At 31.9% G+C, this 22,833-nt stretch overlaps 1 protein-coding gene across 2 annotated transcripts; it reads right to left on the reverse strand.

The window, feature by feature from the left end:
* Positions 1 to 8,777: 8,777 nt before the first annotated feature.
* Positions 8,778 to 19,249, reverse strand: LOC133673199 (thiosulfate/3-mercaptopyruvate sulfurtransferase 1, mitochondrial-like). Of its 2 annotated transcripts, none has more exons than XM_062093907.1 (12): positions 18,999 to 19,249; positions 18,177 to 18,350; positions 17,550 to 17,609; positions 17,264 to 17,326; positions 16,878 to 17,020; positions 16,614 to 16,776; positions 16,172 to 16,231; positions 10,571 to 10,629; positions 9,962 to 10,043; positions 9,791 to 9,854; positions 9,301 to 9,368; positions 8,778 to 9,101 (listed from the first exon to the last, which is right to left on the reverse strand). In XM_062093907.1, the coding sequence occupies exons 1-12, from the start codon at positions 19,101 to 19,103 to the stop codon at positions 9,006 to 9,008; spliced, it is 1,137 nt and encodes a 378-aa protein (XP_061949891.1). In that variant the 5' UTR covers positions 19,104 to 19,249; the 3' UTR covers positions 8,778 to 9,005. The 2 variants fall into 2 exon arrangements, with proteins under 2 accessions (XP_061949891.1, XP_061949892.1); XM_062093908.1 differs by having other exon boundaries at positions 16,878 to 17,002; positions 18,999 to 19,247.
* Positions 19,250 to 22,833: the final 3,584 nt, after the last annotated feature.

The following is a 22,833-nucleotide window of genomic DNA, read 5'->3' on the forward strand; positions in this document are numbered from 1 at the left end:
TCAGAAAATGGTCCATTTAAGAAAAGGAAAGTAAAACATCTCCAAGACATAATCAATTATCCATGAAAAAATCCTAGATATTTTTCACACCACGAGCAAGTTAACCGATCACGAACCACATGCTAGTTTCCTGAACAGAGACTACAGGTAGGTTACCCGATCATAAACCACAAGTAGGTCACCTGTATAAAAAGACCATTCGTGAAAATCCTAGATAGTTTTCACACCAAGAACAAGTTACCCGATCACGAAACATAGGTAGGTTATCCGATCACAAACCACGAGTAGGTCATCTGAACAAAGACCACAACCAGGTTACCTTATCACGAACCACGATAGGTCACCCAAAAAAAGATCATATATGACAAATCCTTGATATTTTTCATATCATATCAGGTTATCCGATCACAAACTATGGGCAGGACACCCGAAAGACCATGAGTAGGTTACTTGAATATAGACAACGAATAGGTTACCCGAACATAAACCATGAACAAGTCACCCGATTAGAAACCATAAGCAAGTTTCTTGATCATAAACCATGAGTACGTCACTTGAATAGAGACCATTTATGAAAAATCTTAGATATTTTCACTCAGAAGGCTGACACTCAAACACCTAACACATTTTTCTTTTCTTTACAAACTTACTTTCTAAAGTCTCATAAGACTTTATACCATAAGCATTGTAAAGAAGGGGGCAACTGTCATAAGTCGATTTTTTACCCATCTTTTCTTATTTTTTTAAAAAATAAAAAATAGCAAAAAGAAAAACATAAAATTAAAAAATATATATTTTTGATGTATTGTGTTATTTTTATCATTTTTATCATCTTTTCAAAAGAATTAAAAATTTACTTTCTATACGTTCAATTTTTAACGCGCTCATTTAAAAATTATTGGTTTATTTTGCTCATCAAGTCAATGTTGTCATTGCCTTTTTTTTTAAAATAAAAGTATTTGGAGAAGAGGATTAAAATTCAAAGAAAAAAATGAGAGACCAAATTGATTTTGGGTTTCTTGGTCACTAAGTTTGCTTGGTGGCCAAGTAATAAGAAGAAAAAGATAAATTATTTTTCATATAAATAATAAGGGAATTTCACACATAAAAGAGGAGAGGGAGAATTTTAGAGAAGCATTAGCCAAAGAAAAAAGAATTAATTATTGCATAAAAAAGCCACACACATAATCACACACTCTCTCCTAAAATCACAGAAAAAAAAGATTAAAAAAAGCCAAAAAGGATTTGCCACACTTTTCTCTTTATGTCACACACTGTCTTAAAAGAAACAAAAAATCCTAGACCCATTATTTCTAAACCCAACCACCAGCCATATAAAGGATAGAACATAAAAAAAACACTATGAGGGCCATCTTCTCCAACACCACCATAACCCTTTCTCAGTTAACACCATAGCCTCTATTTCTTTCCTAAAAATCACAATTAACTACGACCAACAATCAAACCTATTAATCTTTCAAAAATCACAAACACATACGTTTCTCATCGTTACACTATCATTGGCAGCCACTATGAGCTGAAATTAGTCCTTTTTTTATTCTCCCTCACTAGCCACCAGCAAAACACACGCGCACGCACACACACACACACACACACTTTCACTATACTTTGACTTAAAACCAAAAAGAAAAGAAAATAAAAGAACATGTATCTCTCTCCCATTTTAAATAATGACAACATCAACAATAACATCGTTAGAATAGACACCACTATTAGACAATTTGATGTGGATTAGCCCACACACTAGCAAATACCCATTACATGCGTCAAATGGGCTAATTACACAATTCGAAACAAATGCATTGAAAGAAACATTGAATGAGTTGGTTCTACAAGTTTTAGACAAGGCAGATCTTAAAGATCCATTAGAGGAGTCTAATCCAATCTTATTTGGGTTATGAATTCTCAACAACAAGGCTGTTAATTTTTGTATCAATTTTGATTAGCCTTGTTTATTTCAATTTTCATGTGTTTTAAGGATTTCCTATTATGTGTGGGAAAAATATTTATTTCTATTATTTTTATTTATTTCCTTGTCAGGTGAGGAGAAAACACAATAAAGAAAACAAAGGAATCCAAGTTGATTTGAGAAACATAAGTGGCGATAAGGTTTTCTAGTATGCAATGAGAATATTTCAATAACTTTGATCATGTTTTTTAATATTAGAAGGAAAATTAATGGCAACAAAAGAAGGAAAATAAGGACAATAACTATTTTTCTTTTAAAAAAAGGGATAAATACAAGGCTACAATTAAAATCATCTTTTATCTAGGAAACTACTTTGGCGGTAACTTCTCTTTTAGTTCCTAGGATTATTGGAAACATTGTAGGCTATAAATATACCTTGTATCAGACCTACAATATTTTCTTTTTTTCTTTTTTTCTCATGACATCATACGAATCAGACTTATGGAATTTATTTCTTTTACATCAACTATAATCCAAGACTTGTTTGGCCTTAATTAATACTTTGTTTTCAGTTAGGATCCAAGACTTATTTGGATTAGGGTTTGGGCTTACTAGTATAGGTGTTGGATTAGTTTTGTAAATGAGTCAATTCAGCCTAAAAGGATAGATCCATTATGGTTAAGTTTTCAGAAGTACTTAAACTCTTGTAAGCCTAAGTTTTAGCACATTTTGATCAATAATAATTATAAAGTTTTCTCAACTTAACATGTAAGAGTGATTTTTGCATCATTTGGTTATTAAAAGAGCTAAAAATAACTTATCAAAGATTATTTGGTTTTGAGGCATCATTCAATTCAATTCCAATAGTACTGGTGCTTTGGAACAAGTTTTCATTGTATAACACTTTTATCAGACCTCTTTTGACTTTTCAAAATCAAATTTCAATCTTGATTGTGGGTTGCGTGACCACGTGATCATGAGGTTCACGTCACTATTATCCTTTAAATCCTGCTCCTTTTAACAACGAACCATCATCTTCTCTTTGAATTTCTAACTTTAGCTCCTTCACGACAGATGAGTTGTGAATGAGCTTGCTCTTTTCTAATATCTTTTTAAACCGAAATTTTTTAGACCAAGTTCTTGATCTAGAAAACCAGGTTTTGTTCATCATAATAAACCCTCCATAGTAGGCTGATAGAATTTAGAAACACCATTAAACCATAACAACCACAAACACAGAAAAATGATGCAACTTACTTCAGGTAAAGTGTACTAGGGATGCTAATACCTTTATTTTATGCAATTAGTCTCTTGCTTAAAATCTTTAAAGTCATGTTAACTTTCTAATAATCATAATACTAGGTGGTGACTCCTTATCCAACCAAAAACCTCTTAATTTGTCTGGGAAGGGTCTCTGTTATGTCGCGCTTTTGCGAAGGGTACGACATACCTTATAAAAAGAAAAAAAAATCCTCTACAAAAAAATCACTTTTGTAAAAAAACTATATATCAAGAAACGTCAGACCAATAAGACTAGTCACCATCCTTTTATCATTGTCAGAATCCAAAAATAACAGTAGTAAGAGTAATGATAGCCACCAATAGCTCCACACTAATCACCTCTCTTCCCCCATCATCGAAACATAACAGTAATAACCCTTATAGATTGAACTAGTAGCGAGAGGAAGGGAGAAAGGCTAAGACTTTTCAACGCTTAATCTACCACCATGAGTATCGCTCATCTTCACCGTTGGTACAAGAAGAGAGATAAAAAGGAGGCATGCCCAATCCATCAGATCATATGCCTTCGTGGTCATTAGAATGTGCAACGAATCACCTAAAGAATCTCTGAAAGATCAATAAAAGGTTTTCTAGTTACCTTAAATGTAGGTGGTGCCATATTTTTTGTCCTATGTATCCTTTTTCCATATAGTTCGTCGAAATATCTCTTACGATAGCATGATAACCCCACTAGGGATTCATGTTAGGGCTAAACTTTGTTTATTGTTTTCAATGATAACATGCTTTATGTGATTTAATGCAAGCTTTGAATATTTTTATTATGTTTTTTTCTTAATAAATAAATAATGTATGTTTTTTTTTAATATATTTGATTTGTTCTTTTTTACTTTTGCATATATCTTTGTTTGTGTTGTTTTTTTAGTCTTTGTTTCATACATCTTTATTTTATTCTTATTCTGGAATTGGATATGGAGTTGTGATCATGCATCCATATCACTATTTAGCTTAATTTTAATTGTAAATATTGATAAAATATCAACATAAATTTTTATTTATAAATACTTTTTGTAAATTGTTAATTATCTCAAATGTTTTTGCTTAACTTATGTATGATGGTATTTTTGAATGTTTATTTATTTTAGTTTTCGAGATATAACCCTCCTTTCTATAATGAGTGAGCTAAAGTTGGATCAACGCTATCTCACACAAGCTAATTGAGATTGAGTGGTTACTTTTAAGCATATTTTGATCATTATAAGTTAAAATGGATTTAAGTTCATTTGATCATTAGTTCAAAGGCTATTTTCATAAAAGTGAGGATTATGCCTTCTTCAGGCTCAAGTCCCAAATCACTTCCTTTAGTTTAGTTTAGGCTTTTAGCCATAATAATAAACACATGTTTGTCTAAGCAACCATAATTTAAAGCTCGACTGACACTTTTGTCTTTACAAACAAACACAAAGCGTTTTACAATAGGTACGATGTATTAGGGTAATTTTTATCTTTCTGTAAACATAACCATCCCTTACTTAAGAATCTTTGAAAGATCAGTATGAGGCTTTCTAGTTACCATAAAATTAAGTGGTGATTTTTTTTTTCTATTTACCTCTTGTTATGACATGCACAATGTTAAATGACAGAGCTGCCTCCTGGATTGAAAGGTGTTTGGGTTTAATCATAAAGTTATAATTTGAGGGAGTTGTCATCTAGTATCATGGTCACTAGGAAACCTATTGTCTATGAAAGCCTGGGTAAGAGGACTAGTTGTGCAAAGGAAAAACACATCACCCCTAGTGCACCATACCTAAGATAAGTTATTTTGTTGATTGATTGTTATTCTAAGTTGTGCTTGTATCCGTTGATCTTATCTAAGGTTCAAGACAAATCTCCGTTTGTGAGGAAATCTACCTTAATGGGTTAAATCTTAACTATTCTAAGGCTCAAACTTTAACATCACACTTGTTTTTTGGATACATCTAATTCATAATGTTTATTGCTATTAATTAATTTAATTTAATATTGTAAGTATGCATTATGTTGTAAAATTCATATCTTGGATATTAATTAAACAAATTAATTTTTGTGTTAATTTTGAAAATTTTCTCAAATCCTAATGGATAATCATAAATTAGTTATGATATTCATTTTGAACTTTTAAAACGTTATAAAAATTCATTTTGTTTTTTAGAAAATATGCATGAAAAAACTTTAGAATTGGTCGTATACACGAAAACAAAACATATTTTTGTATTTTTTTAAAATGAAGATTTTTTTTTGGAATTTTTTGATATTTCGATGAAAACCATGTATTTTTAATATTGAGTCCATATCTTACAGTGTACGTCTACAACTCAATATTAAGTGAAATTATTGAAGAAAGACATTTTGTGTATTTTATAAAAAACAAGGCAATTATTTTGGATTTTTTTTGAAATTTTTGGAGAAAAATAAGGTATTTTTAATATCAGGTTTGTATCTCATAGTATAAGTATACAATCCAATATCAGATAAAATTGATGCCCTAAATTTTTTACAATTTTTTTTTGAAATTTTTAAGGGTTTGTTTGGCAAGACTCTAAAATAAAGACAAATTAAAACTAAAGAAAAAACCTTAAAGCGAGTTTGTCAATCACGCCATTGGTCTAAAATCAAAGACATTAAAAATATCTTAAGGCCGTGTTTTGCAAACATGCTTTAAGGACCCAAACAAAGCTTTATTTTCTTAACAAAATTGACGCGAGCCAACCATGCCTTTAGCTTTTGAGTTGGGATTGGCCAACTACATGAACAGGGTCTATTGGGCCCAAGGACCTAGGCTATGCACACGGGTTGGGCTGAGGTCCAACCCAACCCGATTTTTGTTGGGCCGACAGTCGACCCAACAAACTTCTTTTTCTTTTTTTCCCATTAAATATGGGCTAGACTTAACCCAGCCATATGGGCTAGGCTGGCTTGAGGGTGCAACCCTTTCTTTTATCATTGGCCCAACCTAGTGATAGAATTTTCTTGGCAATAAAATTGCCAAAAAAAAAAAAGAGTTACACTCACTTTAGTCTATGTAAAATATTATGTAAAGAACCAAAAGAGGTTGAATAAGCTTACCCGGATGAGAGGCGACTGTTGATTGTCTGATGGTGGCGCCTTCAGGGATGTTGGTGGCTTATGGTAGCTGCTGGAGGGGGATCAAGGTTGCTAGTTGGGTAACTAAAAAAATAGTGTGTAAAAATTGGTTTTTTAGCTACCTTTCTCCACATGATTTTCTTCTTTTTTTGCACGAAATTCACCCTTATTATAGGGATGAAAAAGGAACATATGATTTTTATTGGGCATGAATCTTGGCCTTTGATTCTTACATGAAGGATCTCAATTGTTGGCTAGAAAATGATACCTTGGGCTATAAAAAATGGGTTGTAAAGTTGACTGGGTCAATATCTTTGGGTCAACTTTTTGGCTGTTTTTTGATGGAAAATCGATGGGAATATAACTGAGAGTGTTGTACAACTTGAGCTTTATTAAATGGTGTATTTGTCATTTTTTTAAAGGCGTGAGTAGTGCATTAAGAGTTCATTTGGTTAAGCGTTTGCGGCTGCGTTTTTATTTAACAGTTGCAACATACTATTTGGTTACAAAACAAGCCGCAATTTTCATGCATGGGCCCCACCTTTATCTGCGTTCAAAACTCAGTTTCGCTGAACCAAAAGTTGCATGCTTTTCATTTCCTGTTTATTGTAACTGTGTTTAAACACAGTATAAAATTGTTCTCCTCTTCCTTCCTTGACCAGTGCTTCGGGTATGGGTGGATTTTGTCCAGATGAGAAAACCATGAGGGTTGTTCTTACTTGGGCGTGCCGCTGCTGGAGGCGAGGGAGATAGCTGGGTTGGCGTACTGAAACCATTTTCCTTTTGTTCAACCACGAGGGCTATCCTTAACAATTTTTCTTTTGTTCTTCCTCTATTGCTGCACTTGAAGATGATGATGACGGTGATGGAGGGCTGGCCTACTTAAACCATTTTCTTCTCTTTTGTTTTCCCTTTGTTCTTCCTAGTCTTATTTATGTGCTCTCCTTGTCTACGTGGAGAGTGAATTTAATTCACTCTCCAAAAAAAAAAAAATGAACAGTAAAAAATTTTAATTTTTAATTGTATTTTATTCAAAAAAATTAGTGTTTAATATTATTTAATAAGACTACATAAATTAAAAGAAGATCACATGATTGCGTGATATTTGCAGAATTTGATTGTAATTGTAATTTTATTTCTGATGATATTCTACATGATTTTGTTGCACGCTCAAAAAACCATGAAAACTGTAGTTCTTGTCCGATGAATTTCGTACGTGATGGAATTGTAGATAGTTTAATGAAACAATAAAAAATATTTATGTAAAGTATTAGTTATTTCATGATATAATAACAGTAGTTAAATTTACAATATTTAAATTAAAAACCATCAATATTAATATATATCTTTTTTAATTATTTTATAACCTCAATTTAAAAAGCATTCTTAACCAAACACACTAAATTATTTTTTGTTCAACCTCAATTTCAAACACAATTTTAACCAAACATATATTTTCTCAAACCAACCTCAACTAAAAATACTTTTTATAAAATAGTTTTTTTAAATCACAACCACAACAGCTACCATAATACCAAACACATTAAATAGCTCTAAAGAAAGGCTTTTCAGGTAGCTCTTCCGGGTTTAGAGAAAGAAGATAAAGAATAGTGTCAGATGACATGTCATCTGACACTATTTTTTATATAACACACTACGATAGTAGAAGAAATATGATAATAAAAAAAGTAAATGTCATATTTTTATTCTTAATATGTCAAACAATATGGATTTTCTAAAACCTTTAATGTTTTTGGTATTATTCTTATTATGATGATGAGCAGTTATATCTAAATTTAAATGTTTACTCAAAGTAGAGCTTTTTGTAAGTGGAAAGGACTAATGTAAAATATATAGTAAATATATTTATAGGCTAAAAGGACAAAGAACATACGTAAAAAGTTTAAACATGTCAAATGATCATTTTAACATAAATATAATTTTGAATTTGGTCATTAAACAATGCCTAAATTTTATTAAAATATTATGAAGATCAACTCACTATAATCAACCAAGATTGGAAAAGTCTATAGATCTAAAAGATGTTATTTTTTTATTTTTATCATTTTTTATTATTTAATTTAATACAAATTTATTTAATTTCAACCACTATTTAAACAATTTATACTTAATTTTTAAAATATAGATTATTATTATTAAATTCTAAAGTTATAAAAACAGTGTTCTCTACGGTCAGATGTTTATAACAGTAAACCTAGCGTTTTAAATACCCTTATTTTCTAGATTTTGTTATAAATTGCATCATATTTGTCATTAAATGTGCTTGCAATGCCATATTATTTGAAAGTTGAAATTTTTATGAGATAGATGATTAAAGCATCCTACGAATACTCGCTGTATATAGAGAGCATTCCATGGATTGCTAATAGTGCTTTTGGGTTTTTCAAAAGAAAATTACAGCTAGCTAGCTATTAACATGTATTAAATGTAGTAATAGTCATAGTTTAATTAGGAGAGAGAGGGATTGATTTAAAATCAATTTCTCCTTCAGAACTCTTTTTTTCTATTCTTATTTTGATGCCAATGTTTTGGAGCACGAAATGCAAATTACAACTTCAAAATTGACAAGAAAAAAAAAATGCAACTCTTATATCCAACTGTTTTAGGCACATCTTTCATCACAATCTGAGTATTTAACAGGAAAACTTCACGCCATGCATGTGGCTGCTGACATCTGATACATTAGTAAGATTTATGAAGAGTCAACAGGTGTTTCAGGATTAGCTCCCCATTCAGTCCAAGATCCATCATAGATTGCAACATCTGACTTTCCAAGTCGATGGAGACCCTGAAAGACATGAGCCGGTGTCATTTGCACTTTAACAAGATCGGACTATATTTATGCCAACAATTTTCCCGGAAATGCAAAACAAGAATCAAGAATTTGAGCTTCGTGGTTTTCCACTCAGTAGGTTCAACATCGCATAGTGGAAAAAATTTCATGAAATTTTTCAGGATGGATTGTAATACATAGGAAGGATAAATACCAGAGCAAGAATGCAAGCAGTTACACCAGTCCCGCATGAAGTAACAACAGGGCTTTCCAAAGAGATGCCTGTATAAAACTGTGTCAGATCCACTAAACCTTGAGCAGATACCAAATAACCAAAGATTAGCAAACAGAAATACACTCTTGAAGCATAATGTAAGATAATGAATAGATAGTAAAGCTGAATGCTGACAGCTAAAGTACAGTTTTTCCATCATGTCTTATTATAAAGGCAGAAATCAGAAAACTCTGACAAATAACAATTATGTTTTCCTTTCTTTAATCACTTTTTTTCTTAGAAACCTAACAAACCTCCATTTGATCAACTAAAAAGAAAAAAACTAATCCATGAAAAAAAAAACAAAAAAACCATTTCATATACTGAGATATGGACTTCATCTAAATGCGCAATGCTGATATGTATGATCATGATCTGTGGAACTAATGTTTTTAGGCAGGCACCCAGAAACATAAAGGTTCTTCCTTACCTTCTTGATCAAATCGTTTTTTAAGCTCATCTGCTGGTAAGAGTGTCTGTGAAGAATCTAACAGCTGCAAAAAACAAACACGCTAATGAAGAAAAAGGAAAATAGAGAGAACCACCTGTCAGCTTCAAAAATAATCATTAGTTTAAGAACACTGTAAAGTCTATCTATTACTTGCGCAAATGGAATGCACTTGCTGCCAGGAACATGACCACTTTTTATTCCCTTTCGAGGTTCTGGAGCAGCGCCATCAAACCTGCAAGAAGAGCATATGTCCTTGATCAAAATCGTATCTTCAATAAACAATCCTAGATCACATTGATAGGAAGAGTCGAATGTTGATATTTGAAGTAAAAGTAGACATTGCAGTTTAAAGTTGGTAAGATATAGTTAGATGATTTAATTTAAGTTAGCAGATTGAATGGAAGGGGGGGTCTGGAAAGTTGAGCCTTGTAAAGAGACAAAGGCTGTGATGGCTGTTAGGCTACATAAACTGACATGAATCGCCAGATCTGATTACATAACAGAGTTTAAAGTGTAGGGAAGTTGAAAGCACGTTAACAAGTAAGATAATATTTAAAACCCTACTTGAAACTTTATCATACACTTTAATCAATTAAGAGAATAGCTAAACCTCAAATGCACCATTCAATAGCATTTCCAGGGAAAGCCATTTATTATTAAGAAGATTCGGAATAATTATTCTACTAAGATAACAATATTGCATTCGCAATATGAAAACCATTTATCATTAATACAATTAAACAAAATCACTGAACATACCTGGCCTTTGAACGAGCATCTATGTGTTGATGAGTCCTGTCTTCAATATTACTTTTAACCTGAAAATTGGCCCAGAGAAAGCATATAGTGCAGATTCATTCATGTGTTGAGGACTACGTAAGTCAAGCAGATAACTAAATTTTTCTGATTGCTGACATATTAGATGGTTACGGAAACTAAAAGTTTATCCATGGCCACACCAAATAAGACGCCAGCTAAAATATGCACAAACTTGTCAACCTTTTTACTCCAAGGAATGGAAGAATGAATGCAGGACTTATCAAGGAGAAACTCCATTATAATTTCGAATTTGTTTCAGTGTTGTCCTGATGTCAAGCTGATGCTTGTTTATATCATTCCAAACAAATGTTAATTTAATTTCACAAATAACTCAATGTTTGATTCCAGTATCCACAAAAAATTCACAAGTGTTAGCAGAATTGACGGCTCAATATGTGCTATCTTATTTAGTCTAGCTAATACAGAAATATATATTGTATATAGGCATATAATTGATAGGCTTTATTCTTAACTTGATGACTGATTTTCAGCCTTTTAATGTGTGATGGTCTCTATAGAAGGAAGGCAACTCTCACAAGAACAGGTATTCAGATCAAAACCTTCTTTAGCATGGAATCAAAACCCCAAATTCTCTTCATAGCATTCTCTCGGCTTGGCTGAATTTATTTATTTCTGGTTCCTTGTTTCTTTTCTGGTACTTTTCTGTGGGTAGCGACAGAAAGCAGAACTTCAAGATTTTTTTTTTGGTATTGGCAGAAGTGGTTCTCTGGTTTGGAGGTTTAGTTTTTTATTGTGGTGTTCTTAGCTGTCTCTTGGTTCTCAATTATCTCTTGGTTTCTCGATGGTGTGGTGCTTATTTAGTTTAGAGTTTCAGTTGTCTTTGGTTTGGTGGCTATCGGCAGGTCTTGTAGCTATGATGATTTTTTTCTATCAATTTTTTGTGGTTATTATGTCAGGAGAAAATTCTATTGTTCGATTTACTAGCAAGAATTAAGCTAGATAGGAATTCCAAATATATATGTTTGTGGAAGGGAAGGAGTTATGGGGTCATTTGGATTGGTCTTCTACAGCTCCCATTGATCCCAAGGAACTTAATTCATGGGAAAGTAGGGATGACAAAAATGCTACCTGGCTACTAGGTTTTGTTGAACCTCATATAGTCAATAATATTCATGGGTTCACTACTGCTAAGACAATGTTAGATTACCTTTGACGAATTTATTATCAAGATAATTTTGCTCGAAAGTTTCAATTGGAATTAGACATCAGAAACTATTGAGCTATTTTATTCTAGTTTTATTAATTTATAACATGATTATTTTGGATTGGTGCATTCCCAGGTTCCCAAAGCAACTTTAGCAACACTATAAGCGGTTCAATCTAAGAGCCAATAGGATCAATTCTTGAAGCTATGACCCGAGATTGAAAGTGTACGAGCTATGTTAATCAATCACCAACATGTCCCATCTTCGGATGTTTGCTTGGGTGGACTCATGTGTGAAGAACATCTTGCCTTACAGCTTGGCCTTGCTCAAAATGCTTGTAGTTCTGAGAAGGTTAATATGGCCTACGCTACTCAAGGAAGATGACGATCCAGATCTCCGCTACAATGTTATAGTTGCAAGGAAATTAGACACATTGCAAAATTTTGCAGCTAGAAATTATGCTATTATTGCAAGGTCAAATCATTAAGGATTGTCATGTCCGCCCTCAGAACTGATCTCATATTGTTGTTCAGTCCACTTTTTTGCCTACATATTCTGTACAACCCATTGTTCTGGGTTCTTCTTCCAACATTACTCCCAAACATTTTCAACAAATGATTATTTCCGCCATTTCTGCTCTTGGTCTCCAAGGTAAGAAACATCTTCTTACTTCTCCTTGGTTAATTGACTTTGTGGCTTCTAATCACATGATTGGCAATCTGGCAGCTTTACATGATGTTCGTAACTATGATGGTAAGCAACATATGCAGATCGCCAATGGCAGTACTCTTCCTATGATCGGAAATATGGGGTCTTCATTTACTAATGCTTTTTGAGTATCTTGATTTATCTGCCAATCTCATTTCAGTTAGAAAATTAGTAGAAGAAAATTGCTCTCTTCATATTGATCATTCTAGTTGCAATTGCGTGCAGGATCAAGCGTCGAGATAGGAGATAGCAAAAGGAGCTTAAAATGGGATGTCTTTTTCCTCTTTAGTCATTTTTCATTCCTCATTCAATTTATGTTGGTTGTTCTACTATTACTAATAATAATTGTCAATTTTGGCATAACAAATGGGGTCATTCCAACTTTGTAATCCTGACACATTTTATGAAACATGGTTATTTGAAAAATAAAAATAATTTTTCTTTCCTGGTAAACTTGGCAAAAGCAAATCTTTACATTTTCCTTTGTAGGGTAGTTGCATTTCTACATGTTTTGAAATTATTCATTCTGTTGCCTGGGATACAAGTCATGTTCCTTCTTATGCTCAATACAGGTATTTTGTGACATTTATTGACAATAATAGTCGTTTCATATGGGTCTATTTTCTTTGTTCTAAAGCTAATGTGCTCTTCACCTTCCAAACTTTTGTTGCCTATGTAGAAGCCCAATTTTCTACCTAAATTAAGATCTTATGCTCAGATTTTGGAGGAGAATACGTGCCTCATGTTTTTCAATCTTTTCTCTAACAAACGGGTATTTTCTCTCAACATTCATGTCCTTCTAACCCTCAACAAAATAGTACCACTGAGCATCATAATCACATTTGTTAGATATACATTGATGCTTGAGTCTTATGTTCCTTCTAGATTTTGATTAGAAGCCTTATCAACGATTGTTATTTGATTAATCATTGTCTTCTCCTACTTTGCATCTTGATCTCCATATTTTCGTTTGTTTGATGTTCCTCCTGATTATAATTCTCTGCATGTTTTTGATAGCGTTTGTTTTGTTCACTAAAAAACCAATAAACATCACAAGATTGAGTTCAATGTGCTTTTCTTGGCTATAGTAACTCTCATAAAGGGTTTATGTGTTATGATGCAGAGGCTAACAAGCTTCATATTTCATGCAATGTGATTTTTTTTAAAAATAAATATTTTTTTCTGTCTCGTCCTAATTTTGTGTCTTCCTTTATTTCGCTTCCTCTTTTTGAACATGTCTAGTACTCCTCATTTTAAGTCAGGTATTGTGCATCAGCAGCGTCGCCCGCTGCCTCTTCCTTCCTCTAAACTGCCACTAATCCTACATTGCATGCACACTGCTGATCTACTAGGGTTTCCTAGCCCTCAGATTGGTATGGTTTTTCTTCTTTCACTCTCCAAGCTACTCTTGATAATACTTTTGTGCCTAGGTCTTGTTCTCATGCTTATACTCAAAAGTGTTAGCGCCAAGCTATGTAGGACGAACTTTAGGTTCTTAAAGAAAATCATACTTGGGACATTGTCTCTTGTCCTACTAGAGTATAAGCTTGATTATAAGGGAACATTTACTCCTATGGCCAAAATTACTATTGTCCTGATTGTTACGGCCATTGTTGTTTCAAAAGGATGGTCACTTCGTAAGATGGATGAGAAGAATGTATTTTTACATGGTGACCTAAAGGAAGAACTATTTATGTGTCCTCTTCTTGGCTTGTTTCCTTCATCTTTTGTTGAGTTTTTTTGCTTAAAGCAGTTTCTGTATGGTTTGAAGCAAGCACCACGAGCATGGTTTGAGAAGTTTCGTACTACTCTACTGCATCTCGCTTTCACTCAAAGTCAATATTTTTTCACAAGACTACCCTTGGGATCGTTATACTTCTTGTGTATGTCGATGATATTGTGATCACTGGATCTGATCTCTAGTTAATTGATCAGCTCCAACAGCGCCTCAAATCTTCCTTTCATATGAAAGATCTTGGTCCTCTGCAGTATTTTTTTAGACTTGAGGTTCAACCTTGTTCGAATAGCACGCTCTTACATCAGCATAAGTATACCCAAGAACTTCTTTCTTTAGCTGGCTTTCAAGACAATAATTCGGTTCTTACTCCTATAGAGGTAAATTTGAAGTTACATAAGGCGAATGGTGATCCCTTATCTGATCCTTCAATGTATTGACAACTAGTAGGTAGTTTGAACTATTTGACCTCAACTTGATATCTTGTTTTTTGTTTAGCAAATCAATCAATTTATGCAAGCTTTGTGCCATACACATTTGGTTGTTGTTTGTCGTCTTCTTCAATATCTCAAAGGGACATCTTGTTACAACTTGTTCTTCCCTTCAGGGAATTCTTTACAGTTAAGAGGGCTTTAATGATGCCGACAGGGTTAGTTGTGCGGATACTCATTGTTTTGTTATGGGTTGGTGTATGTTCCTTGGCGATGCTCTCATTTCTTAAAAGAGTAAGAAGCAGGTTCATGTCTCAAACTCATCCACTGAGTCTAAATATCGAACTATATTGTCTAACTATTTTGAAATTGTATGGCTTCACAGGTTGTTAGTGTTCCATAACTTACTCTTACTCCACTTCATGTTGATAATACCATGCTATTTAGATTGCTGCCAATCTCATTTTTCATCAGCGCACCAAACATATTAAAGTGAATTGTCATTCAATTCATGAAGCCTTGGCTTGTCAGGAGATTACTCTTCCACACATTTCCATTGAATACCAAGCCGCTAATGTTTTCACTAAGGCTCTCTCTCATCCTCACCATCAGTACCTGATTGACAAATTGATGCTTCTCGATCACCCAACATCGATTTGAGGGGGGTTGTTAGTAGAATTGACAACTCGATATGCGCTACCTAATTTAGTCTAGCTATAGATAGTATATAGGTATATAATTGATAGGCTTTATTCTTAACTTGTATAGTCTGATGAAATGGCTGGTTTTCAGCCATGTAATGTGCGACAATCTCTATATAAAGAAAGCAACTTTCACAAGGAGAGGTATTCAGACCAAAACCCTTTGACAACAAGCAATGTCATAGGATGTCATGTTACCACTACACGGTGAGAATGATTTGCGGTACATTATCATCAAATTCAAGTTCACCCTTTTCTTTTGAGAGAACATAATTATAAACCACTTAATTTCAATACCCAAATTTAAGATCTTTTAACGTAAAGCTCAAAACAGTTTGATAAAAATAATTTAAAATTGTCAATGAATTTCAATTAAACTAGAAAATTGATGTTGATATCACTGCTAACTAAAAGAACAAACTTGTTACGTTAGGGATTACCATCAGTTTTATCATCACCATCAAAGTCTAAGACCTGCCTCTCCCTATTTACCTTAGAAGATTATTGCCAAAATTGTTAATTCATCAATTTACTCCACAAGTCACACATGCATGAATTAAGTTTTATCTATGGCATTCTCAAAAGTGCCTGCAAATGTAAAACAAATATCAACCACTCTTCAAGTCAATGGTCTAATGTAGTTGTTATATCAAATTGCCAATGCCAAAGCTACATGATCATATCCAGCCATTCGATATAATGTACATATATTGCTTATAAGGTCACTAATGAGTGATTAAAAAAATGTATCTTTGTAATTTTTTCATTAGAACATAAGCAACTGAAAAATAGTAACCAACCTGCTCAAGTGTCCAGACAAGATGTGGCTGAAACTTTGTTTGATATGTGATTGGTCCTACCTGTCATAAAAACATACAGTCAATTAGAGTTTATCATAACATGATTGAAAATTAGAACAAACCATAAATGCTATTAATTATAAATAACAAATTTGAAAATTAGAACAAATCATATGTGCTATTAATTATAAATTGCAAATAGACCATGCAGGATATAGAAACATATATATTCACGCATGCAGATACATTTATCCATATGCATGATTGTTCAACAGAGCATTTCTTGATATTCTCAGTTTTCTAATTATTAAAAAAAAAAACAAGGATGGAAAAGCTACATAAGCAATTTGAAAATACCTTGTTCATGCCATGTTTTATCATACTATTATTTATTAAAAATATAATGCATGCACATATGGATATATATGAGTAACGAACTTACTATCTGGCCTTGATATACTTTCTCTATTGCCTCACTGGCAGCACTAGCTTTCAAGATAGCGTCACCAGAAGCACTAGACTCAACATCATATCCTGAAGCGCGCCATCTTGGCAGACCTCCATCTAGCACCCAGACCTTTTCATGCCCAAAGACTCGAAACATCCTTGTCATTTAATCAAAATTATGTTAGAATGGACAACTAACCATAAAAGTAGTACTTAGATTCCACAAAACTACAGCACATTATCAAACCCCACAACTTACCACCAAACACGAGCAGCACTAAAGATACCTTTCCCATCATAAACCACCAATCCATCTTTATTCTCAATACCAAGAGCAGAAACAGCAGCTGCAAAAGCTTCCTCTGATGGCAACATGTGTGGCAACTGATACAAGTAATTGTTCTTACAAGATAAGCAAAGGGATAAAATGGAAAAGGTACAATCAATAATTAAAATAATAAACTATAGAATATCACCTGTGAAGTAAACAAGATGAACTATAACAGGGGTGGTTCTTGTATATGGACAAATTACAATGCATTCTTAAAGATGATTCAAATGATAAAAAAGGGGAAAAGAAGCATTAGCAATTCTAGGCCCAAACTATAAATATTTGTAACAAATAATAAAGAGAGGGCATCTTACATTTGTAGTTTGATCTGCTATTCCATCTACATCAAAGAACAGGGCACCAGGAATGTGAGCAACCTGTAAGGAGCAAGTTTAGTAGACCAGGTTATTCATTGAAGGAAAATAAATGAGATAACATCAATAACTTGAAGAATGAAAGAAGAAAAAGAGCATATTTTCAGTGGAATATAAAAGAATATTTATGAAATTCTAACCTAAAATTAATTATTAAGATCAGTTTAGATTGTCAATAAAATAGTCAAATTAAAACAAATTCAAAACTAAATCATAGTCATCAGACCTGATACTCTTGAATTGGATTCCTCTGCTCATCAGGCATGTACCAGGATGCATCCAACACCTGAATATAACAATGTATGACAGAATGATGTGTGACCATGTTTAGGATGTAAAAAAATCAATTAAAATGGATTCAAATGTATTAGACTACAATAAAATATTCCATGAGATGAACAGAAACCATAGACTGATAATTACATAGCATGACCAGTTTAGAGAGATGAAGGGTGTAATTTCTTTTGATAACTCAAGTGTGAAATTTATTAATGCAGGCATCAAGGAACATTTCCTATTTACATAAACTTAAAAAAAAATTAAATAAGATCATGATGCTTTTTCTTTTGCTTCTTCATTGAATGGAGGCAAAAATTGTTTGCTATTAGCCAAAAAATGAGGTTTTAATCCTAAGACTCTCAAAGAGACAACAATGGAATCATTTTTAGCATTCCTTCCACAAAACAAAAAATATTGTCATACAACTACATTCATCTTTTGGGTGCACAGAATAGTCTTACATAAGTGTGAGAAATTCAAATGAAAAAACAATTCTTCTGATGAAATGAAATACATGACCTACTTCTTATAAATTTGATGAGAAGCTTTTCTATAAAAAAGAACTAGCAGGTACCTTCATGTCAGGCTCCCGGAGGTTCGCATGGAGCCAATCAACAGAGACAACAGGTTCGTTCAAAGATAAAGATTGCGTTGAGAAATTAGCTCTTGTCCCAACTACACAACGAACCCACTGAGATGGCTTATATGATGTATGGATGGGGTCAGCTCTTTTCTGAAATGTTCTTCCCTGAAAGTAATGTGAAACAAAAGAAAAACACATTAAAGTTCGGTCAGTATGCTCCAAGTAATCAGCAATAATGCAAATGCAATAAAACAAATATCAAGCTAGATACTTTTACCAAGGGTACAAAAAATTACACAGCACAATACACCTAACAGGTAAAGAATCCCATGACAATAACAAAGCACGATTCTTTTCAGAATAGCAGAGATTAAAAATTCATTTAGACCTTCACTATGCAGCAAAAAAAAATTGAAAAAAAAATACAGTGTTTAGAAAAACTAAAACAATTATATAACTACAGTTGATAACAATGCTTGAACTTTAGCACGCATAAGACTTAAAATCAGTTCATATATTCAACACTAATAGATTGAAGGTTTCTCATCTTGATACACAAATAAAATTCCACACAAGTAATTCAAGCTTAATAATCATAATAAAGTCACAAAATTTACCCAAACCAATCACTAAAACTGCTGATATACACTTCAAAAACCCTACTTCTCACCACTAAATCGACAACCAATTATCCAGAATCAATCAACAATTCAACACTACCACCGATTCAAAAGCAGAAAAAAAAAGACACCCAGATAAATAATCATAGAATTAAGCAAAACCCAGGTACTTAAACAGCAGCTAGTCACTCACAGGGAAGAGAGAAGTAAAGATTTGTGGGGTTTTATGGGCAAGAGAAAAAGAGGAGTGAATCAAGCGATGACCCAATAGACTCTTTGTTAAAATAGTTGACGCCATTTACTCAGAGACCATAGATTGAAGCTCTTTTTCTGGGGTTGTCAGATTCTACAAAGAAAGCGAAGCCAAAAAAGAGTGCTCAGTTTTGTCTGTTCACTGTGTCGTTTTGTCGATTGGATGATGCTTAGATATCACTCAAAGTCACGGCTACTTGCTCGTACCAAGTGTTTTTGTTAATAATGTAACTTTAAAATGTTTTTTTTTTTAATAAATATATTAAAATAATATTTTTTTTATTTTAAAAAAATTATTTTTTGATATCAATGTATCAAAACAATCTAATAAAATATATAAAAATTTTAATAAAAAAATTCAAAATTTAAAAAAACACGGTGCCAAACAGACCCTAAAATATACAAAGAATATGTGTTTGTATATAATTTAAAATATTAATTTAATATATATATATATAATTTAAATTTAAATTTTAAGATAAATTAACTTTAATTATATAATATAAATACAATATCAAATATCTAAATATAATTTTAAAATCTAAAACATTTCTAAATAATTAATAATCATGACTAAAAAGAACTTTAACTTTAAATAATTCAACATAAATAAAGTATCAAAATATTGATAAAGTAAAATGTTGTAGTACAAAAGAAATAAAAAATTAATCAAGCATCATCTCCACTATTAACTTAAAAATAAGGATCTTAATCTTGTAGTGGTATGTTAGAAAAATCATCAATAAAACATTCTAATAAATGAATGTTTTCACTAAGCTCATCCTGATCATCAAAATGTATATATTCATCATCTAAAGTCAAAGCAAAAAAAGCATCTCATTAGCCTCCTAACTTATATTCTCTCCATAAAAAAAGCTTTGTTCTTCACAAATTCACTCATTTAATAGGTTATAGGTTAATATTATCAAAGCTAACAAAATCTAAAACATTTTTTGTTTGGATCAACTTTTTATAAAGTACAAACATGAAAGAAAATAATATGAATATAAACCATATATATTAGTGATAAATTTATTTTTTAAAAATAATACAAATGTCAATGAAAATAGTAATAATCATTTTTAATAATATTATTAATATGATAATATTGATATTTACCTTTGTTGAATTCTCAAATTGTAACGAACAAAGACCAAATCACTTAGTCTTTTGTGCTCTAGCTTATTTTGCCTTTTAGAATGAATAAATTCAAATATACTCTAATTTCTCTCACACCTAATTGCACTACAACACTAACTAAAAACTCGGATTCCAAACTTTTGAAGTTTTGGAGTATCATTGACAAGTTGCTTCCCATGCAACTAATTAAAATAAAAGTTTAATAAATTACATATTATAGATACAAAACAACATTTATATTTAAAAAAAATATAAGCAATAAAAGTTAGTACCCGGATTTAACTTCTCCTTTTAACAAATAGCTAAGGACATGCTAAAATCACTAGTTGCTTTCTTATATTCCTCAAGTTAGCCACTAATTGCATATTGAGTGTCACAATTAGGGATCAATCTAGTAATTGTGTTGAGCAAACCTCAAGTAACCTCCTTTTGTTTTGGAAAATAAGGCCTAAAATAGATTCTAGGATTAAGAAAACTTGCATGTGATGGACTATGAAGTTGCTTATTCCATCTAGCATCAATTACCTAGATATATAGTCCATATTGAAATACTTTATTTTTCAACTTTATCTTTCTTTTGCTTTATTCATTGTCTCATATAAATAACCTATTGTTGGTTTTTCTTCACTGTCTACTAATTAAAGAACTCACACCAAAGGCTCAATAATTTTGATTATATGTTTACATTGAGGCCAAAAGTCTTTATCTTGCAAAGTTATAACAATTATTTCCTTTCCAACTTTACTTTTACTATAACATAATTCTTCCCATTTCAAGCAAGTAAACATTTGTTGAAACTCTTTCTTAAACTTAAGTAAATATCGGATACTTAAAAAATGAGTAGCAAACCTCATAATGGCAGGATGATATAGATCATTTTCATTAGTAAAGTCTTGCCTCATCAAAGCTAAAACCCTTACATAATTATATATAAATTTGGTTATGTTTCATAAATCATTAGAGAGTATTTGGATTAGAAATATTTTATAACATCAAATTAAGGTAATGGGAAACATAAAAAGACCAAAAGAAAGTGTTATACATTTGATGTAAAACATTGAATGAGACTAATTGTCACTAATGAATTTGATAATATTTTCTAGTCCCACTTCTTTGACAACTTCAGGAAATATTTTAAACAATGTCTCTTTATCTTTTTGAAGATTTGAAGTGTTAACTAACTTGAAAAATATGATGCATCTTGAAAAATAAGCTAGAAAATTCATAATTGGTATATTCCTCTTATTTGACCACATATCCACCATAATATAGCATCTATAAAGTTTTCTAATTAGCCTTGATTCCCAAAAGATATTCATGGATATCATGAATTGAACCTTTTAAAAAGGGCTCCCCTTAAATCATGATATGATGGTTCTTTAAAACCAGGTCTTATTAATGTTATGGTAGTTATCATTGGTTGATAATAGTATGATTTAACACTATTAAATGATACATTACTATTATACCACTATCTTGTCATAACCTTACTTGCATTATTACATTTTAAATGTTAGGTTGTGAATCCGACATAGTTTGTTGAGCTAATAATGTTAGCTTTTGTTTGGTTGCACTTGTGTCTTGCATTGTCACTCTCTTATTTGCTTGGGAACCAGTATTACTTGAAGTAGAATTTGCATTATCATCCTCTTTAACTTCATTATTGAAAAGTGATTGAGAATTTTCAATATGAGTTGCTTACCAAATTTTTTTTTTCAATATCAGTTCAAAGTCCTTTTCTTTTCTCTTTTTTTGTTATCAAGTCTTCAACCAACTGTTTCATTTTCCATTTCACAACTAGAGGGAATTTTTTACAAGATTCAACTTGGCGTTTAACACCATTAAGATGATACTTTAGACTAGGAATACCATCGTCATTGATCTTCTTGCTACAATGAACATATATAATTGATTTTTTTGCACCAACAACCACCTGCCCATAAGCCCATATTAGATCATCTGATCTTGCATAAGCAAAAGCCATACAAGTAACATCACTTGATAAGTTTTCAGCCATGTGATTTGATTTGAAGAAAAAGATAAAACAAAATTAATTGCAGCTATTACATTAATATGTATTACAACTTTTGAACTAAAATGAATTATTTAAACCAATACTTGCAAAAAATATAAGTGTTAAATCTAAAAGACAATTTTACTTCTGAAATAAAAATAAAAGGTGGGCTCTAAAAAGACAACAAAGGAACTTGAAACTTAAGAACAATCAAAGTCTATATTATTGAAATAGGCATTAAGTGATTCATCTACAAAGGAAGTAACTTGAAACTTATGGTCCAGGAAATTTTTGTTATTTAAATCATTTATATGATAAATGGAATATAATATTTTTTTAAAAAAATCAATGTGTCATTATCAGCATGAAAATTAAACAAGGAAAACTAATTAGTTGTTCGGGGTAGTTGGCTAGTTGTCGTAAACCAATTTAATATCCTTACTTAACTAATCAAATTTAACCTAAGGCTCCAGCCTAGTAATACCAAATATACTAAGGTAAAAGCATTATTGAGTTTTAAGCTCTACATTGGAGTTTAATAGAACAAATAACTTTGCAAAAGAAACATTACTTTAATTTCACTAACTTACAAGAATATTGCTAATATGCTAAAAAAAATAAA

The sequence above is a fragment of the Populus nigra genome, chromosome 14 (assembly GCF_951802175.1).
Source record: "Populus nigra chromosome 14, ddPopNigr1.1, whole genome shotgun sequence".
NCBI classification, from domain to species: domain Eukaryota; kingdom Viridiplantae; phylum Streptophyta; class Magnoliopsida; order Malpighiales; family Salicaceae; genus Populus; species Populus nigra.